The 19,716-nt window shown below is 44.6% G+C and overlaps 1 protein-coding gene across 1 annotated transcript in view; it reads left to right on the plus strand.

The window, feature by feature from the left end:
- The first annotated feature begins 121 nt into the window (after positions 1 to 121).
- LOC115079245 overlaps positions 122 to 19,716 on the plus strand; it is a 66,502-nt gene continuing 46,907 nt past the window's right edge. The window contains exons 1-5 of the mRNA XM_029582569.1: positions 122 to 6,411; positions 11,241 to 11,379; positions 12,392 to 12,522; positions 14,100 to 14,253; positions 19,014 to 19,150. Coding sequence (XP_029438429.1) covers positions 6,348 to 6,411; positions 11,241 to 11,379; positions 12,392 to 12,522; positions 14,100 to 14,253; positions 19,014 to 19,150 — 625 coding nt within the window. The 5' untranslated portion in view covers positions 122 to 6,347. The remainder of the gene's footprint in view (positions 6,412 to 11,240; positions 11,380 to 12,391; positions 12,523 to 14,099; positions 14,254 to 19,013; positions 19,151 to 19,716) is intronic.

Below are 19,716 nucleotides of genomic sequence, written 5' to 3' on the forward strand. Positions count from 1 at the left end.
TGATTTTCTTTGGTATTTTTAGTACTAAAAACCGCTCTCTGGCTTCCTGTGCTGGTCTGGAAGAGCACAGCAGAGAAGTTGCCTTGCGCTCTGCACCAGGTTTAAATATCAACCACCTAACGGCTGCCAAAGCTGGAAGGGATGGACATACCAGAACTGTCCTGCCTGGCTGTCCTTCGGTGATTCGGCAGAGTGACCTGGCTGTGCTACTTGTAAATGTGTCCCAAAGGTAGGAAATGCAGCAAAGGAAGATGGATTTTTTAGTGAAACGTGTGTACAGTTTAGCTGCTTGACCTGAATTGAAGCAGCTGGCAGCAACAGCAGCTAGTCTCACAATTTTAAATGTGGGGAGCTGTTTATTTCGAGTTTTGGAAGCACAAGATATTAAGGAAGCCAGAAGCCAAGTTTTGGTGCGTAGGGTTGGTAGCCTGTCCTCTTGAAAGGGGTTTCTGTCTGTGATACAGCCATTCATGACAGATAGCAGAGCTGCCGCAGCCTCTGGCACTTGAGCCATCACACACTGGCTTTTGTTTTACATAGGTTCTTTCAATTTCAGAAGCTCCATTGTGCAGTAGAACCGCAGATTTTCATTCCTGGAGACGCTGAGCGGTAAACTAGACACTGGCGAACCTATTAAGGATGGTCTAGCACTAAAGGTGCTGGGGTCCTTGGGCTTGTGAATCAATCAATGGAGAGAAACTTCCAGCATTTTCAACTTCTATTGGCAGAGGGTCCCCCGCCACGGACGAGTTTCGCCACCGGGGCTGCGTCGGGAGGGACAGAGGCTCAAAACTGCCAACAAAGGAGAATAAAACAAAGCAATTAAAGCAAGAAAACAGCAAGGAATCCACCCTCATTTTTAAACTTTTATTTTCAGACCCATTTCCTCCTGTCTCAGGTTTTGTTAATTGTACCTGCTTTTTGAGTTGTGTCCCTCCTTTTCACACTGTGTTCTGTATTGTTTCAAACATTATCGATGCTGTATTCATAATTCTCCATATGTTTAATTGTTTGGTTTAATTTTCCTTTAACTATTATTTTCTCTTCTGTTTGCTTTCCCCAGGCAGCTAGCTCTGCGGGTTGGTGGCGTTGATGTTTGTTTTTTGTCTGTCATGGATCCTTGCTCTTTTCTCACTTTAGTTGCTTTGTTTAATTCTCATTTGTTGGCAGTTGAGTTTTTGAGCCTCTGTCCCTCCTGACGCAGCCCCTGTGGCGAAACACGGTCCATGGCCGGGGTACCAAAACGTTTCCTGTACTCTGTGGCTAATTCTGCTCTGCTGGCCGGGGGTTAGAAGGGAAATATAAAGCCGACCCTGCAATGCTGCTTAAGTGCCAGCGTTTATAAAAATCAGAAGTTCATAGGCTTGCCTGTCACCATGACCGATACCTTATACCGGTTATGCCAGGTTGGCCATGTCATTGTGACAGTGACTGCAGTCCAATGACTTATTTTATGATGCTCATTATAACCCTTTAAGGTGTTCTAGTTTTTGCCTGGCATTGAAAGCATTACCTGAGCTAGGCCAGGCCTATCTGACAGCCTGACTTTTCCCCTTACTCTCCTGGCCTTGCACTACATTAATTGCTGTGCAAACTATCCCCTCCTTCTTGAATGCTCTTCCGGGTGAAGCCAGATTCTGGGTGGACAAATTACAGTTCCATAAACTTGTAAAGTCTTGGCTACTTCAAATGGTGTTTCCCATGGACTGAGCTTTAAAGTATTATAGCTTTTAATTAATGGAGTGCTTTTGCTGATATTGCTTTGTGTGTGGTGCAATATTATGCTTCATTTTTATTACTATGTGTTTTGTATCTTTTTATGATGCAGCTTTGCTGATTTTCTTAGTTTTGCTGTTAATTTCCTAGAAGGCCCCTGGGTCACAGTTCTGCAGGTTATAAATGTAATTAAATAAAAATGACATTTAAATTGGCTGACAAACAGTTGGCGCTACACAGGACTGGAAACATGGTGGCAAGTTCACCATCCCTTCCACCAATCACGGCAGTGGAGTTTGAGTAGAAAAAACAAACTGCTAATGCTAAATCGCAAGGAGCTTGAAAGTTAAAGGTGGCAGCGTCTACAGCATCAATGAGCATGCATAAAGGATCTTCGTTGTAGTACTCCAGGCATGCAATGGAGCGGGTGCTGCCAATGGCACACTGTGCCCTCTACCAGCTCTTCACACCTCCACCCACACACACACACGACAATCAGTGGGAGAATAGGCTCCTAGCTGACAGAGGAGGTGGCACCTCTATGAAATCAATCCCATCTGCTTTAGAGGCAGCAGATGATCCGCCAGCGTGAGGAGCAAAATAGCTGAGGCCGTAGTGCCAGACCCAGATGGTGGCTGGGTGAGACTGAGCTGGAAGCCCAAAGGAGAGGAGGAAGCAGCCAGGCCAAAAATATAATTGAAAAAAATTGGAGCCAGTTTGGTTGATAATACAAATAGGAAAATTTATATTCAGAGTCTAAACTGTCATTCCTTTCAAGCTTGTGTGTCCCTCTTTTCTACTGTTGGCTCTGATCCAGTTACCAGTCAGAGAACGCCTATGGTGAGGGACAGGTGCCTCAGCATCCCACGTTCCCAACCAAGCTGTCCAGGAATTCTTCCCCTAGGCACCGGAGCTCAAGCTCCGTCTCGCAGCGCCAGACACTTTCTCTCCTAGGGTATCAAACCACCGCTACTGGTTCCTCCCCATAAGCTGTTACTCTGCTTTTGTTTGTCATTTTCACAATAACTCTAGTAAATGACTCTATGGAAGCACAAGTCAACTGCATTTCCACTAATGACCTGTAAAAACTTCCTGTAAACCCATGTAGGACTAGATTAAGGCACAGGCACCATTAGCAGGGGGCTAGGGAGCCAAAAACTGAGGCTCCCTCTGCTGCTTTTTGATTTCTAGGGGAGAAACTCTCCCCACTCCACTGCCTATGGGTGCCATAGTATTAAATCCATTCCTGACGCTACTAAGAGCCAAGCCACCCTTCTCATGGGTAAGGAAGGAGCCATTTTGAAAAACGATGTTGACACTGATTGTTGTAACTTCCTAGGAAGCACATTGAAAACATCTCTCATTTTAATAATTGGGCACTGTGCATGTGAGAACAGAAACAGTGAAGCAAAAAATAAATGAAGTCAATATCACATCTGCCTTACTAATGTCCTGAGCTGTACAATTCACTCCTATCCATTACTGAAAATAGTAGAGTTCAGGATGTGAATTAATAGTTCCAAAATATTGAAAACATTTATGGACTGACTTTAACCAACAAAACCTATCAGCACTGCTTGCTCATTCAGTTTTGATATGAGGAAAGGAGTGTGAATTCCCAAAAGCTTGTCAAGACCTTTTCTTCTTTGCTAACCTTTTATTTTTTTGTGTGTTCAAGTGGATTAACACAGCAGTCCCGTGACTCATCCCAACAGAATGGAATCCAAGCTCCCTGCCAAATCACATGCAACGAAGAAACCAGTTCCGATTTCACAACTTGTGAGTTCTGCAGAGCCCCCATCAAAAGGTGAAATGGCTGAGGGAGCCCCAGCCCTCGTACAACAGTGACACCTGCTGGCCTGCCGACAGCACACTACTGTGGGTTCCAGAGCACACCAGCCTGTGCCTCCCAGCTGGAGGAGTGCTGCTGTGAGGCCTGGGCTAAACCCGGGGGGGGACCCCAGAGGCTAGGAATGGAGCTCTAGAAGAGATGGAAGGCAATAGAACTAGGAGGAAGCTGCCAAGCCAAAAGAAAGTAGTCAAGCAGTCTTGCTGCCCAAATTTAGCCAATGCTGAACTCCCACAACCTTGGATAGCAAACCATAAAGCTGGTGAAAACCGGTAGGAACAGGTGAAATATCCCTGAAAAAAATATATATCAAACTTTGTTTCTTAAAAAGTTTTAAAAACATAATCCATAAACAGCTTAGCTAAGACTATTATCCAGTTTAGGTAATGCATTGTCAGGTCATCCATAGAAAATGTATATAAAGACAGACAGAAGGACAAATTAAGTAAAATAAACATGGACTCTTCCAGAGGGATTCCACCTCCTTGCTGCCAAACTCCCTCCTAGTAGATGAATCCGATTTAACACAGTCGGTTTTGTCAGGCATCTTCAGAAAAGCTTCCCAAATTGCAGGGAAGGTGCTAGGTTTACTTCCTCACTACATATGACTGCAGTAAAGTACTGTAGGGAGCATTCAGCCAGCTGGGTCTGCAAGGTCCCATCTCAGCAGTGGCCACTAGAAGCAGTTTATTCATTTGTTCCCAGCTACTCTTGCCAACCTCCATTTCTCTGCCAATAGGTCTTGTATGAGTCCTTCAGACTTTCTCTCCCTGGTGATTTCACTTGTGCGGGTTCTGTCTGTGAGGTAGAGATGATGCATTGCAGGGAGTGCAGCAGATTCTTTCCGTGGGATGGGCATTGCAAGTCATCAAGTCTCCATGTACCAGAGGAAGAGCAACGGGTGCAGCTTTCTTTGCAATCCGTACAGTATGTGAACTCCACCTTCAGCTCATTCATTTATCCCACTGCGGTGTCAGTTCCAGTATTTCTACTTTTGTTCAGGGGGGAGCGTTGCTGCGGGTGAGCTGGAGCTACTCTTGCTCACTTGCTGACGTGCACTGGAATGGAGAATTTTTAGGTAGGACTCGGTGGAAGTCTGCTTTATATTTTTGGCAATCCCTAGTATCGGCCTTATTTGGCAGGGAGATCAGTGAAAATGCAGGTGTTGCTATGCGGTTCCTCATCACATATCGTAATGCATCCAAGATAAGAGTGAGTGTGGTGTGAGGGAAGGACCACAACTCTCTGCCCCCAGTGAACATGATGAATAAATAAAAAAAATATAACGCAATAAAATAAACTCTGTACCAAAAAGTGCAGAAACCTTGGCTCAGGTGCGTAGTCTATTTACAGGAAACTAAGCCAGGCCCCTTCACCTGGAGGAGAGCAGAGGCATCCAAGTCTCTTTGTCCCCTGTTCGGGGATGGAACCTCCTTTCTGAGATGGAGCTCATATTAGTCTCATTGGCTTCTCTGGCTGAGGTGTATTTGGGTGCAGTAGATATTCCCCTCTTCCCAGAGGGTTTCTGATCTGAGACCATGGGGAGTGAAGTGACTTGCCCGTGGTCCTCATCAATGGGAAAAGCAGGCTTTGACCGCTGGTTTCCTTGCTTCACGGCCCGCTGTTCTCATTACTAAGCTACCCTTGGACGACGTAGTTCTCGAGGAGCGAGGCGGCCATTTACAGGCATCACATGCGTCATTGTCAACGACCACGTTTGCTGTTCTGAAAAGTACTGTGGTTGGTCCTCTTGGAAACTCCTATGAACTCTTCCTCCTCCCAACACCAATGGCCACAGTAAAATATTTTATTTCTCCGGGGACTACGGGTGACCCCCCCCCCACTCCAGCGCATACCCCTCAGCTGTGTCAGGGAACATTTGTACAGGCGGGAGGGCATGCAAGTGGTGGTCTTTTGTCACGGCAAGCTCTTGCTAACTAATTGTAACTTTAATTGTACAGGAACAGAACGATGAAGCCAAGTGCACGTGAACCGGGGAGCAGGACTCATTCTGGGACATTTTAGAGAAATTTCCTATAGACACTATTCCAAGTAGAAGTTAAGAATCAAATGATGTGAATAACGGTTGCTAAAACAGAGAAGAATCAGAAGACATAACAAATGTTTTAAAATTAAAAAAAAAAATTGACTATAAGAAGGAAAATTAGAATCTGATTTTAAGGAAGAATTATTTTCTGGGATAATCTGTTCACAAGCTCCTGTGTCTAATGGCCATTTTGAAGAGAAAACTGGATAATTTCCCAAACATCTGGGGGATTAACAGACAAGATGAGATATGCTTACACGTCACTGAGGACGATAAACTGGAACTGACAGGCACAAGGTTAAGTAACAGGAGAGACGCACATTTTCTCTAACATAAGTAAAAAGAACTGAGGCAGGGCCTGTGGCTTGGAAGGGGATCAGCTCTGGTTGTCTTTTAATTTGCTTCTGTGTGTTGCCCTCACTGTACTTTCTAAAAACCCTGCAGCTGCCACGTTCCTCCTAGCAGGGGCAGGTGAGCTGCCGTGGATTCTTCGGCAGCCCTGCCCCTGCAGGTGGGAGCGCTATGTATGCACTGCCCTGAGGACTCGCTCTCCAGCCAGGGCCACTGCCAATCCCAAAGCTGAGGGAGGAGGAGGCGAGGGTGAGGTCACTCAGTGTCTGCTCTGCAGCTCCTCCCCAGGGCTGGGCTGGGCTGCCCATTTCCCTTCTCTTAAACAGGTTGCCATTTTCAACTAAGTCCTTAAAAGTATTCACATAAAAAGTTGAGCTCCGAGCCATGGATGTCCTGCTGATTCTGGCACTTTTGTTTCCAGGTATCAACTGTGTCATCTATGATCCAGGTAAGGATGCTGCTCAGCTTGGCTTTTCCATCCTCTGGTGTACTAATATTTGCTGTCAAAAATAAGCTTAGGGTGGGATAAGGAGACGCCTCACTGAGGATGTGGAGAGGGTGCGTTAGCATAGGGATAGTATCTATTTTTGTTTTGATTAATTAATTCAATATGCACAGTGCCTATGGGAAATAAATCTATGAGTCTGCTTAGATGTTATTTGGTAAGCATTCTAAAGCATTATTTTATTTAAAGCATAGGAATTAGTTAAGATTATAAATACTGATAATTGTTTATTGAAAGTGGGAAGGCAGTGAACAGTTCATATATTTATTTTTTCTTTTCTACCAGCAATAATCAGAATATTACATTATCCACAAATACAATTTATATTTGATTTGAATACATTTGACTTAATAGCTTGTATTAGAAATAGGAAAATGTCCTGTTTTGTTAAGCAAAAGTGTGATTACGAACTTAACCAAGTGCCTTAACAGGTATTATTCTACATATCTGGCAGTGTTTGCTAGTTAATGAAAGTGTTCTAATTGTGCTTCTGTTTTAGAATGGCTTTATTAATTTTTTATGACATAATGAAAAGAATTAAGAGCAAACAGATTTATACTGACTGCTTTATTTATCCACTTGGGAAACCTATAAGAGTGGATCACATATTCTACAAGGAAGGAGCTGAGAGTGGGCTCGAGCTCAGCCGGTAGTCAGGAGCATTGGGCCATGCAGTAAGAATTACACAACCAAACTGGAACCCAGCCATCCGCTCGCATTCCTCGTTAGACTGCGTTGGGCAATCTCGGGAGACAGGCGTGGAGCGGCTCTGGCCCCTTCTAGTTGGAATTATGCACCGCTAATTAAACCCTCAGAAAGCATTGTGCTTGGTATCACCTTCTGTTCGGGGGGGGGGGGGGGGGGGGGGGGTGTATGATACAGGTGCTGCAAGACAGCTGCAAGCTAACTCTGCAGTCACCTTCCTGTTTGGAACAAGCTAGCTAAATACCCAGCCCACTGGGAGAAAGCCACAGGATTTACTAATGATGGCACACGTTGCACCACGCACACCACAAGTCCTTCACACCCAAGTGTTTCTCTCCATCTGTTGTGGCCGTCATAATTGGCACTCCCAGCAAGCAAAATACCTTCTTTGCCTTATAGGCCCGTGATCAGACGTTTTACATTTTTATTTTTTGGACTTAAAATAAACTTTTCTTAATGCTGTTTGAGTGAAACGGAGTTCCCCGACACAGGTCCGTGTTTCGTAATCCTGCATTAGGGGAATGCACTCTGCTGGAAACCACCTCTTCTTATGGAATTTTTAATGTTGAAACATTACTAAAAGAAAAATCAACAGCTTTAAATTCCAAGTAATCGTGTTATAAGAGCCTATAAATTTTCATAAGAGCACAGCACAGCAAACCTTTAATGTAACAGCTTTACATAAGAACATAAGAACTTGCCATGCTGGGTCAGACCAAGGATCCATTAAGCCCAGCATCCTGTTTCCAACAGTGGCCAAAACCAGGCCATAAGAACCTGGCAATTACCCAAACACTAAGAAGATCCCATGTTACTGATGCAATTAATAGCAGTGGCTATTCCCTAAGTCAACTTGATTAATAGCCGTTAATGGACTTCTCCTCCAAGAACTTATCCAAACCTTTTTTGAACCCAGCTACACTAACTGCCCTAACCACTCTACAGAAGAAGTGTCCAGCGATACCTTCTTTCACCATAGACTCATTTTGGCGCCAAAGTGAACACTGGAAGCTGACTCAAATGTCCGGTAACCACCTAAATACTGAGAAAGGATTGACCTATATTTAAATTACCAAGACACATTCAGTTTCAACATTCAATCCTCTGGGAGTTATTGAAAAAATATATCCAACAATATATATCCAAAATATATCCAAAAAAATATATATTCAACAATAACTCCTCTGGGAGTTATTGAAAAAATATATCCAAACTTGTTCTCTCAAATTAAGGCGTTTAGTGCCATTACCGTGTCTAAAATGCTCCAAAATGTCCCCTTTGAAATCCTGGAGTTGATGGTTGAAGTCTATGCAGTGGGCGACTGTTGGAGCCTTCACCTTACTGGTACTGATACAACTCTTTTGTGTTCTGTTTGTTTTGTGTGTCCAACATAAATCTTTAAATGATGTGTGTGAGTCTGTGGGAATGTTTATATCCAGCTATCTATATCTCTAGGCCCATATAGATATATATATATATATGTATATATAGATAGATAGATATAGATGGATGTACTTGAGTTGACTTGCAGGAACTGTCTGGGGAGAGGGTGGGCACTAGTTTAAAATGGAAAGTTTACCCACACAAAAGAAAAACATTTGTTTTAAATCAACATGTAAAGACAGATAAATACAAGGTGAGAAATAATTATTTTGATTTTCACTATTATAAAGAAGGTAAAAACAGGAATTTGTGTTTAAGAATAAATAAGGTATAAATGCAGGTAGAAGGGCAGAAATATGAACAAATATAGAAATGACGGCAGAAGAGGACCAGTGGTCCATCCAGTCTGCCCAGCAAGCTCCCCATGGTAGTATCTGCTGCGCCGTGCAGGTTACCCCGATGCACCAGTCAGTGCTGCTTGATGTGCTTTGCTTATGGACTTGGCCGTAGAAGCCGTCCTGTGTTGTTTCCTTGATGTCTGCGCATCAGTACCCCAGACTGTAAAAAGTCTTGGCTCGTGTTGGTGGTCCCTAAATCCAAATTCCTCTTTCCTTTCAGCTCCCACTCCCCCCTCCTTCGAAGCAGAGAGCAATGTTGCAGTTGCATCAAAAGCATCAAGGCTTATTGGTTAAGGGCAGTAGCCGCTGCTCTGTGCAGGATACCCCCAAGCTTATCAGTTCCCCAGACCATAAACGTTGGGGCCTCGTTGGTTGGTGTCTGAGTCTAATTCTCCCTTTTCCCCTGTCATTGAAGCTTGTGAGTTGCATCAAAAATATCCAGGCTTATTGGTTAAGGGCAGTAATCCCCATGTCTTCTGTTAAGGGCAGTAACCGCTGCTCTATGCAGGATACCCCATGCTAATCAGTTCCCCCGACCGTAAAAGTTGAGGCCTAGTTGGTTGCTGTCTGAGTCCAGTTCCCCTTTTCCCCTGCCGTTGAAGCTGGGGAGTTGCACCAGAGGTATGAAGGCTTATTGGTTAAGGGTAGTAACCGCCACACCCAGCAAGTTACCCCCCTGCAGGCTTTCTTCGTTTTAGGACCTGGCAAACTGAAGCAGTCCTGTGCTTTTCCCCTTATGTCTGTGGATCAGTATCCTAGGCCATGGACCTCGGGGCCCTCAGTTGTCGTCTGAATCCAATTCCTCTTTTCTCCCTGCTGTATACTGCAGTTGCATTAAAAGCATCAAAGCACATTGTTTAAGTAGAATTAAGCCAGAAGCTCTATGTGTAAGGCTGGGAGGGGAGAGGAGATGGGCTTTATTGTTCTTCCTGGTTTAGATCTGATCTGAACTCTGTGGTGGATGCTGGGTCTCTCCCTCTCAGTGATACAAGCCCTCTGCTCCCTCAGGATGAAATCCATTGTTGATTGTAACCATGATTAATAAATAAGGGGCCGATGTAATGAACAGCGCTGGGCCTACTGTGGCCTTTTAATCCAGTTTTAGCATAGGTTTTTCTATTTGCCTTGTCTGTGTATCTTGCCTAGATTAGAAGCACCATGGACCAGGGTCTCTCCTGTGTGTGTTTGGACAGTACATCTAGTAGTGCTAAAGAAATGAGAAATAGCCACAGTAGAATTATTGTGACAGTGTTAAAGGTTAATTAATTTATTTATTTATTTAAAATTTTTATATACCCACATTCATCAGGGATATCACATCGGTTTACAGTGTAACTGAAACTGGCACCTGGGATGGCGATTTACATCGAACAGATATAACGAATTAACATGAACAAATGAGGAGGGGAGATAAAGGCGGGAAATAATCAAACAAAACGTTATGAGCAAAATTTACAAATATATATAGAGTATCAATATATACAAAATATTCATAAAATAGCAATGCCATAGAAGGACAGTTGTGTAGAGTTAGAGGAGAGAGGAGGGGGGACGGGGAGGGGAGGAGGGGTGGAGAGGGGGTTAAAGGAGTAAGCGAGCTGAGAAATCAGGAGCAGGTAGGAGGACTGAACAGATTGGGGGCGAAGGAGGAACCTGAAGGTGGGAGTGAGGAAAGGGGGAGAGGGTAGGTGGGGATGGGTGGGGTGGGGTGGGGAAAGTGGGGAAATTAGGTGTATGCCTAATTAATTAATGTTTTGTTGCTTAATGTATAGACGCCTTAATATTAATCTTTGTGATAAAGCTGATGGAATAGGACGTTTGACCTGCTACTTTTCATCAGCTAACGCAGTGCCCCCTGCCTGTTTGGGTTAGATGTGTGCATACGTGTGTCCCGTGGTACTGGGTCCAGGTCAATGGCAGCCTCCAGCTTTCACTCTGTCTGCTCTGGGGAAAAGGACAAGCAGTTTGCTGCAGTTCCAACAGGTTGCAGGTTGGCGATCTGGCATGACCACGCCCTATGTTTGCCTCTGTCTTTGTGGCATCTTATTGCCAGCTTGCTGTCGCTGCTGTTTAAAATAAAGCGGAGCTTGACAGTGGGACCAATGATAGGGGAGGGGGAATAGCTGGGACAGTGGCACCAGACGCCTAAGCTCAGGGTGGATCCACGGTTCTGATGCATGTAATAAAAAAAAAATATTTCTGTTAAACTGACTTTCCATTTTACTAATCTCTGTTGCCCACTCGAAAGCCTGAGCAGTAAATCTCTGCCATCTTGTTCCTTCTCAGTGGCATCTGGGGTGTTTCTGGTAAGCAATGCCACTGTGCCCTACAGCAGAGCCCAGGAGACCTGCGACTGTTACAACGCCTCCCTGGCAACCGTAAACCAACTGAAAAATGCTTTACCTAAAAAGTTCCAGAGCTGCAAGTAAGACCAGGTCCTATTTTGCTTTTTTTCGATTCAATCCACTATTAAGTGAGTGGCTGCTTCATCGTTGGTCCTCCGGAGCTGGGAGAGCTGGGCGTAGCCAGAATGGCAGACTTAGCTTATGAGAACATCTATTCCTAAATTATTTTTCCTAGATTTAAGCCCAAAAATGAACAGTATGGTTGGCAAGGCATGAGGTATTCAGCTAGGATAAAATGGTAAATTACAGTCTTGTAATGACGTAGGCGGTCCAATGACCCAATCTAATGAGGGGCGGCGAGTACACTTCTAGCAGCTGCTTGTTTGGCTCGTGGAAAGAACAGAGCGAGGCCCTGGTATTGCACGGGTATCAAATGGAGCATCTAGGACCAAGCTTCCCTTCACAGCGGGGGTGAGCGTGGCAGGAGTCGCCAGGGGTGGGCTGGAAACGGAGGGGGGCAATCAAAGGCATTCAACGGCTAGGGGCTCAATTTATCACTGCGGTTTTTGGCTTCCACTTGGCAAACAGAGCCAGATATTCGGGGTTTGCCAAGCAGCAGCCACTGTAGAAAGAGTTTATTCGGGAGGGGGATGCTGTTGGGGGCTGAGGAAACCCCATTCGGCCAAACAAACAAGAAATTTGGGGGCAGGCAGGAGGTAAAACGAGCCGAGCTGTTCCATCGTCAGCCTTCTGCTTATCCTGTGACTTGCGACCCAGCTCACCTGCATCCCAAACGCATTCACTCCTGCTCGGAGCGGGGATAACGTTTGGGGTGTCCCAGGTTACGGGGGAATAATGTCCTTTATATTGGATTAACCAGCCTGTTCCACACTATCCCTAAAGCGATGCAGCACATCTGCTAAGAACGAAAGAAACGAAAAGAAAAATAAGGAAATAAAGAGAAAGCAAAAGAAAACGAAGGGGTTTATTTTAATTATTATTATTTTTTTTTTACTCTGGACACATCTGGACCCAGCTGCCTTGCTGCTTCGTTCCCTCCACTCTGCTGAAACTTTTCTCCTTGTCTCTTAGGTGGGGCTGGGTCATGGAAGAGCAGCTTGCCATGGTCCGGGCCTTCCCTATCGCCACGTGCGCCAATAATAACACAGGGGTCATAAACAAGTACGTCAAGGCGGCCAGCGCCATCTGCTACAAGCGCGACGGTGAGTGGGGGGCCCTGCAGAAAATACATCATGTTCCGCTCACTACTAGAGGGGGCGCAGAGAGAGGAAATCGTGCAACACGCTGCTTCCAAAAACAAAAGCGTAGCGCCTCTGTCAAGCAAGCGTTCGGGGGAGGCTGCCAACCGGCTCCGTGCCAGGACGCATGGATCTTGATCCGGTGCCAGGACTTGATTTCCCCTATGCAAAGCCAGGCTAAATGGGGGAGGGGGGACTGGATCAGCCCCTCCTGAAATAACGGAGCCAGCTGGCAGCCCTAACGTCAGGAAGGGGGACAATTCCTCAGGGGGGGGTCTTTTACCCAAATATAGCGTCAGGGCCGTCTTTGCGGGGAGGAGGGGCAAATGGGGGGCGACTTCCACGGGACATGTGCCACTGCGGTAGCCCCTCCCCCAACACTTTCCTATCAGCGTGGGAGGGTCCAAGCCCCGTAACCCCCGAAGGTCATCCTCGTGTAGCCCCTTTTAGGTAAAACTCCCACAGCACCTTTTAGTTCTTGGTTTTATTTGCACAAGTTGTTTTTTTTTTGTTGGAAATTTTTTTGTTTGTTTGTTTCTTTCCTTAAGTTAGAGGAAATGTAAATACTTGGGTAAAAAAAAAAAATGCGCCGTTTCAAAATTGTGCAACAAACTGACTTGCAGATCTTTTGCACTTTTATTTTTGCCTTCTTCCTCTAAGCTTTGGGAGGATAATTTCAAAGCCATTAACCCGGGTAAAATGACCTGAGTGAAACCTGCCGTTCTGTGCTGCCTTCCATAGCGTACGAGCTGTGAGCACGGCGGGCAGGCGGGGTCCCCCCCACCCCCCCGGGGCCAGAGCACGGCGGTCAGCAGTGGCCCCTTCGAAGCCGCCGCTGCATCCAGGGCTGCATGAATTCATGCTGAGGCCCCGAGCTATGTCAAGCCCCATAACATTAAAAAAAACCCCAAAAAGTAAAACTTGAAATGTAGTTTTTTTGTATTGAGAAGCCATTCCTAAGCTGAAGGCCCTGTGCCTGTATCTGGCACTGGCCACGCTCTCTATAAATGCACAGCCCGTGCACTCTTAAGGCCAGTCCTTCCTGTTTGTAGTTGGGTTAAAAGGAGGTAGAAGCAGGGCCTTGGTTGGGCGGCAGGATAAATCGGTGAGCGTGCAGGTGGTTTTCAAAGGTCCTTGGGCTATTTTGCTCTTTCATGGCTGGGGCGAGGTATGTGGGTGTGTTTAGCATTGCTTAATGCCAGGGGTTTGCGGCTCCTTATTTTCAAAGGGAAACCAGGCTGATGCATTTCCTTTCAGAACTGACTGCCAGGTTTATGGGCTAAAAGTGCCATGCGCTGCAGCCGCTTCAAAACTGCGCCTAACCCTGCTCCCGAGAGCAGGAGGTGATTCTACCAGGAGTTTGCAAAGAGCTGCAAATCCTCCTTACAGCAGAGGTTTCACGGGCTGAAGAGCAAGCTTTTACTGTATTTGACCAACACCGTGAATCAAATATCTGTGCCAAAGAAAACTGACTTAGCATTTAAGAATGTCATTAGAAGCGTTTGGTTTTAACAATGAAAATTAAACCTTTTTTTTTCCAGCGGTAAAAGGAATTTTTCAAGTAAAATTCGCAGACAAATTCAAATTCAGTCTAATGTTGGAAGATGGGAATGAAATTTGTCAAAGCCTGAATGCAACATTTGCCACTGAAAGCCAGCTCATGACTGCTTATAGCGTTGGCTACGAGACGTGCAGGTAAAGGACAAAGGGAATGCGGCAGAGTTTACCTTCAGGGTGGATTATAGACACCTGGGGAGTGGCTCACAGGGAGTTAGGAATCCCTACATACACCCACACACCCAGTTTCAAAATCTGACCACGATTATGTGATACACAACACATCCTATCATAAGTATAAAAAAAAAGCTTTAAATAAATAAACGAACGTCATTATAAAAAAGCTTTAAATAAATAAATAAATAAAGGACAGAGAGGAGTCAGGTTTACAAATTTGAAACAATTGTATTCAGAATTTATTCATGTGTTTGTTTTTCTATACCGACATTCGATATGGAATATCACATCGGTTTACAGTGTAACTCATTACATAATATGACAACAGTGTCTTATTAATTTTACATCGAAACATAAAATTATTTAACAATTTGGAACTCTAGTTTGATAAACAGAGAGAACAAAGTAACTTAATTACATCATTTGGAACTGTATAGAAAGCATGAAGAGGTGACGTGGCGGTGCCATTTTCATCTTGATGGGGCAGTTAATATGTAGACGCAGTTTAGCCACTTGAAAAAGGACAGGGTGGCTGTGATCGAGGAGGTGGGGAGGGGTGATGAGAGGAGTGTGTTTCGCCAGGAATGTAGGGTAGGTTGAGAGAGATCATATATCATAGGGGATGAGGTTAACTCGCTGGCTGGAAGGCTTTCTGGAATAGCCATGTTTTTAGGATCTTCTTGAAATTCTGGGTTGAGGGTTCAGTTCTGAGTTGTGAGGGGCCGGCTGTTGAGATGGCGCGTTCTCTGGCTTGTGGTGAGATGGGCCTGTTTGGTGGGAGGAATAGTTTAGTAGCCCAGTGTTTTTGGATCGGAGGTTGCTTTGCAAGTCGTGTGGATGGAGGGTGTCCTTTAGCCAGTCTATCTTCTCATTGTTGATGGTCTTGTGCATGAGGGTTATGGCTTTGTATTGTGATGTGGGTGCAGCGTTTGCTGTTTGTGAGAGACCTGGCTGCTGCATTTTGCAGTAGTTGCAGAGGTTTGAGGGTGGTCGCTGGGAGTCCGAGGAGGAGGGAGTTGCAATAGTCTAGCTTGGAAAATAGGAGGGCCTGGAGCACTGACCGGTAGTCATGATTGAAAAGGAGGGGGTTTGAGATTTTGAGGACCTGGCTTTTTGCGACATGATTTCAACTCACTCTTAGCACTAAGGTTTGTTTAAAAAGGAATTTGTTTTAAGAAGCAAGAACTCTGTTAATGGCCCTTGACTCACGCTCTTAGGAAAATAAGAATGTTTCACTGATGCTGACTCCTGTTCTTTGCACTGGCTGGATTGTTCTCTTTTCCTAATAGGAGGTGTATTGGTGTTTCAGGACCTTGTGTAATATTTGCACTGTTACTTATTCACAGCTAGGATTATTGCTGTTTGAGTGCCGGCAGTTAGTGCTGTTTTGGTATGGGAGGTTTACTATATTGTAATTGTAATTCAGTTTAATCTTCATGGTGTTTTGAGTGCCAAGTGCACACACAACATGTGATGTGATATAGGCCTAATATTATATGATTCCAAGTGGGTTTTTTTGCAGGGTTTTCTGTTTAACGCCACAACAGTGCATATAAATATAATATACATGTTGTTGTGATATTTTTACCTCTGAAGATTGTACTTTAATGTCCTATTATTTCATGCAAAATCTGTTATTTTATTTATGATTTTCCAAGAGAACCAGAGTACAACATTGAGGCCGAAGCCTATATTAATGCTTGGATCACAAATATAAACAAATAGGCCAAACCTGTATGGGTATTACACCTCTGGGACTGAGAGTTTCCCAGATGTTCTCTGGTGATCTGTTCTGAGATCGATTGCTGAGGGAGCCTCCCCAGACCAGCTTCTTAAATTATTTTACGAAAACTGGAGCCTTTGGATAAGAAATTGGAAGCGGCACATCCCCTTTGATAAGAAAATAGGAGCATATCATTGTACCTGGTTTCTTGACCTCAATTTGTAGGACACACGTCAGGGATGAATAAGAGACATTAAACTGGTGTCACATTAAATGTAAGACATAAAACAGGAAGCTGGGGGGAGGAGTCGCCCAAGATGGCGGCAAGCTACTAGCGGCAGCGCAGAGCTGTTCTTGATTTCTTCCATTTTTCCTAGAAAACAATCTAAAATGCCTCCAAAACATAAAGGCTGAGTAAGGGTATTTCCCTCCGTATCATCAACTCTGCCAGAACAGCGAACAATCCCGGAGATTGCCGTGGCTTACCAGAAAATGGGGGCAGCTAACCCCGCTGATGGAGTGGCCTCGGGAGCGTCGTTTGTATCTGGGGATATCTCTCTTAGGCCCCCAGACCTGCGTAATCCGGTGGCCCCAGGACCTTACCGCAGTAACGATGATCCTGGAAGCGGTACCAAAGGATCGGAGGGAGTCATAGCGGTGAGCCGAGGCCCTGAAACACCGGTGGAGCCTGAAAACCCGGAAGTACCAGGAGCCAGGGTCGGTGGAACCACTAGGCGAGATAGGCCTGTGCCTAGGGCGCTGAGATTTAGGGGGCACTGCCATCACTCGCGGCCACTTCAGGTGGCAGAATTTTGAAAGGGCAAAAAGTGCCCCTTCAAAATTCTGCCCAGTCCCCGCCTCTCCCTGCCTCCCCCCGTTGTGCCATCCTCCCGACGGCCCTCTGGTGGTCCAGCGGAGGGCCCGGGAGTGATCTGCCGCTCCCAGAGCCTCAGCTGCCACTAACCAAAATGGCGCCGGTGGCCTTTAGCCCCTACCATGTGACTGGGGCCAACCAATGTCACTGGTAACCCCTGTCACATGGTAGGGGCTGAAGTCCACCGGCGCCATTTTGATTAGTGGCAGTCGACGACCCGGGAGCGGCAGATCGCTCCCGGCCTCCCCGCCGGACCAAGTGAGTTTTTTTTGGGGGGGTGGGGGGGGGGAGGTTGAGAGGGGGGAGGAGTGGTGGCATGTGGTCCCTGCCCCTGGAGTCGGGGCTGTGACCGGGGGCGGGGCTGGGGGCAGCACGGGGGGGGGGGAGCGGCGCAAGGCTGAAGGTGCCTAGAGTGCCCAATCCCCTTGCACCGGCCCTGCTAGGATGATTTATTGCAAGACAACACCAACAAGATTTCTGTTTTACGACAGGAGGTTAAGTCGACGCAGAACATTTGCAGTATATCAGTCCAAGATAAACTGGTGGCGAGCAGAAAAGTGGAATTTTTAGAAAACAGATTAAGAAGACTTAATAGAAGACTTTTGAACTTCCCTAAGGTTATAGGGGAACAGCCTTTTGTAACACTGAGAAAATATATGTTAGAAGTGTTAAAAGTTCCAGGCGATAAATTACCATCTGTAAATAAAGCCTATTTTCTGTCATATAATAGACCTAATGAGAGGAATGTACCACAGTTTGATTTCAATAACCTGACAGAATTTTTGGAATCCTCAGTTGAAATAGTTGAGAGAGCGACTTTACTAGTTTCATTAGTAATAGAATCAGATGGGAGTTTGGTAAGGAAGTTTTTCGGGACAACGCGTCCAGATTTTCCCAGACTTATCGAAAGCAACGCAAGAGAGGAGGAAAGCTTTGCTTTCTATGAGACAGGAAAGTTTCTACTCAGATGCCCATGCAAATGTGTCGTTACTTATAATAAAGATACTTATATATTCAATGCCCCGGAAGAGGGTAATACTAACAACCTCCCCTATGGAGGAGCAAGTAGAACAGTAGGTTTATATTAAATGCTGGTAATCTGTGTAGCTTGTTAAACATAAGTTTAATTTATTTATTTATTTATTTATTTGGTGGTTTTTTATATACCGCGGCACGTTAATAACATCACCTCGGTTCACAATAAACAGTAAATTAGCAACAGGCTTTACAGACAATATGAAATACAGTGACACTTGTCATATATCATTATAAACAGTAAAATAGCAACAGGCTTAACAGACAATGTAAAGAAATGAGAACATTTAGAAATTTAGAATTTAGAAATTCCTACTGGTACTCCCTAATATTTTCCTTCTCCTCCCTCCCAAGAAAAGATTGTGGTCTAATTATTATACTATTTTTCCTCTGATATGGATGTGAAATTCAGAATATATAATTGTTTCTGTATTTCTGTTGCAAAGTATTCTTTGTAAATTATGTAAAAATTGCGTAAATAAATAATAATAAAAAAATGTAAGACATACCAGGTCAATCAAGACTGGTTATGAACATTTGGATCTTTTCTAAGGAGGGAGAAAGGGGGAAAGAAATATCTAATAATCCATGTATTTATTTATTTATTTATTTATTTAAAAGTATTTGTTGCCCGCATCCTCCAAAGTTTGGGGTGGATTACAATACATTCATAATCAATTAAAAAAACCCCCAAACATTAAAATAATAAATAACAAAAGAATAGAGAAATAGACTTAAAATTAAAAAAGTCTAAAATCAGCAGATATAAAGATAGAATAGATCAGCGATAAAGGAATAGGCGAAAGGAAACGTAGACGTTTAGGGTGGTGCAAGGTGGTCCATGGTTCAGTCTTTAACTCCAAGTTCCCAATCACGTGACAGAGAGCGAGCCAGAGACACTGATGAATGGCTTTGCTAATTAGTAGAGATAAAAAGGTCTCATGCAGAGGAGGCATTCAGTTTACCAAAATCTGTTAAAAAAATGACCACCAGCTTCCTTCATGCTTCCTTGTCACTGGCATGTAATATTTTCTAATACCATAATAGTATGAGATCCTAATTTGGCAGTGTGTTTTTTTTTTATTCCAGGATGGGATGGGTGAAAGAAGGGAAGACCTTCTTACCCCGCCATACAAGTAATCCACACTGTGCCGGTGGAGCTATTGGACTCCTGCAAGTGAATTCCTTGGATGGCTTCTCTGATGTCTTCTGCTTCAGGAAAGACTGTAGGTCTTCCTTGTATGGCTCTTTAAACAACATTATATAGCACTGTTGGTGTTGACCAGTTATAGCATGTGCGTAATATATTGAATATTACTTAACAGCAGACATTTCAGGGTATTACATAATTTAGGTGCAATTTATTTGTCTGGTACAAAGTGTAATAATAAGCCATTATTACCGCTGTAGACTTGGGAAAGTCACTGCTTATCCCTGGTTATGAGAAAGAAAGATTGGATCTATTCACAAGAACCCAGCAGGATCCCAGAGAATTTGGCCACTGTCAGATGCTGGGCTTGATGGACCTTTGGTCTGACCCAGATGTTTACATTCAGCATTTCATCACTGAAGACTTTTAAATTAACTTGTACATGCTTACGTTCTTTTACGGCACCACAAGACTAATTAAATCCTGGCTTTTTCAGAAGGATTTTACTAGCTAAGGAGGGGTCCCCACTTTCACTGGGGGGAGTCGCCGTGATAGTGGGGCCCCTCCCCTGAAAACACATCGCAGCTCGATGGCGCGCTCTTTTGTGTTCGCAGCCAAACACTGCGCCACAAAAGAACGCGC

Source organism: Rhinatrema bivittatum, chromosome 17 (assembly GCF_901001135.1).
Source record: "Rhinatrema bivittatum chromosome 17, aRhiBiv1.1, whole genome shotgun sequence".
Taxonomy (NCBI): Eukaryota; Metazoa; Chordata; class Amphibia; order Gymnophiona; family Rhinatrematidae; genus Rhinatrema; species Rhinatrema bivittatum.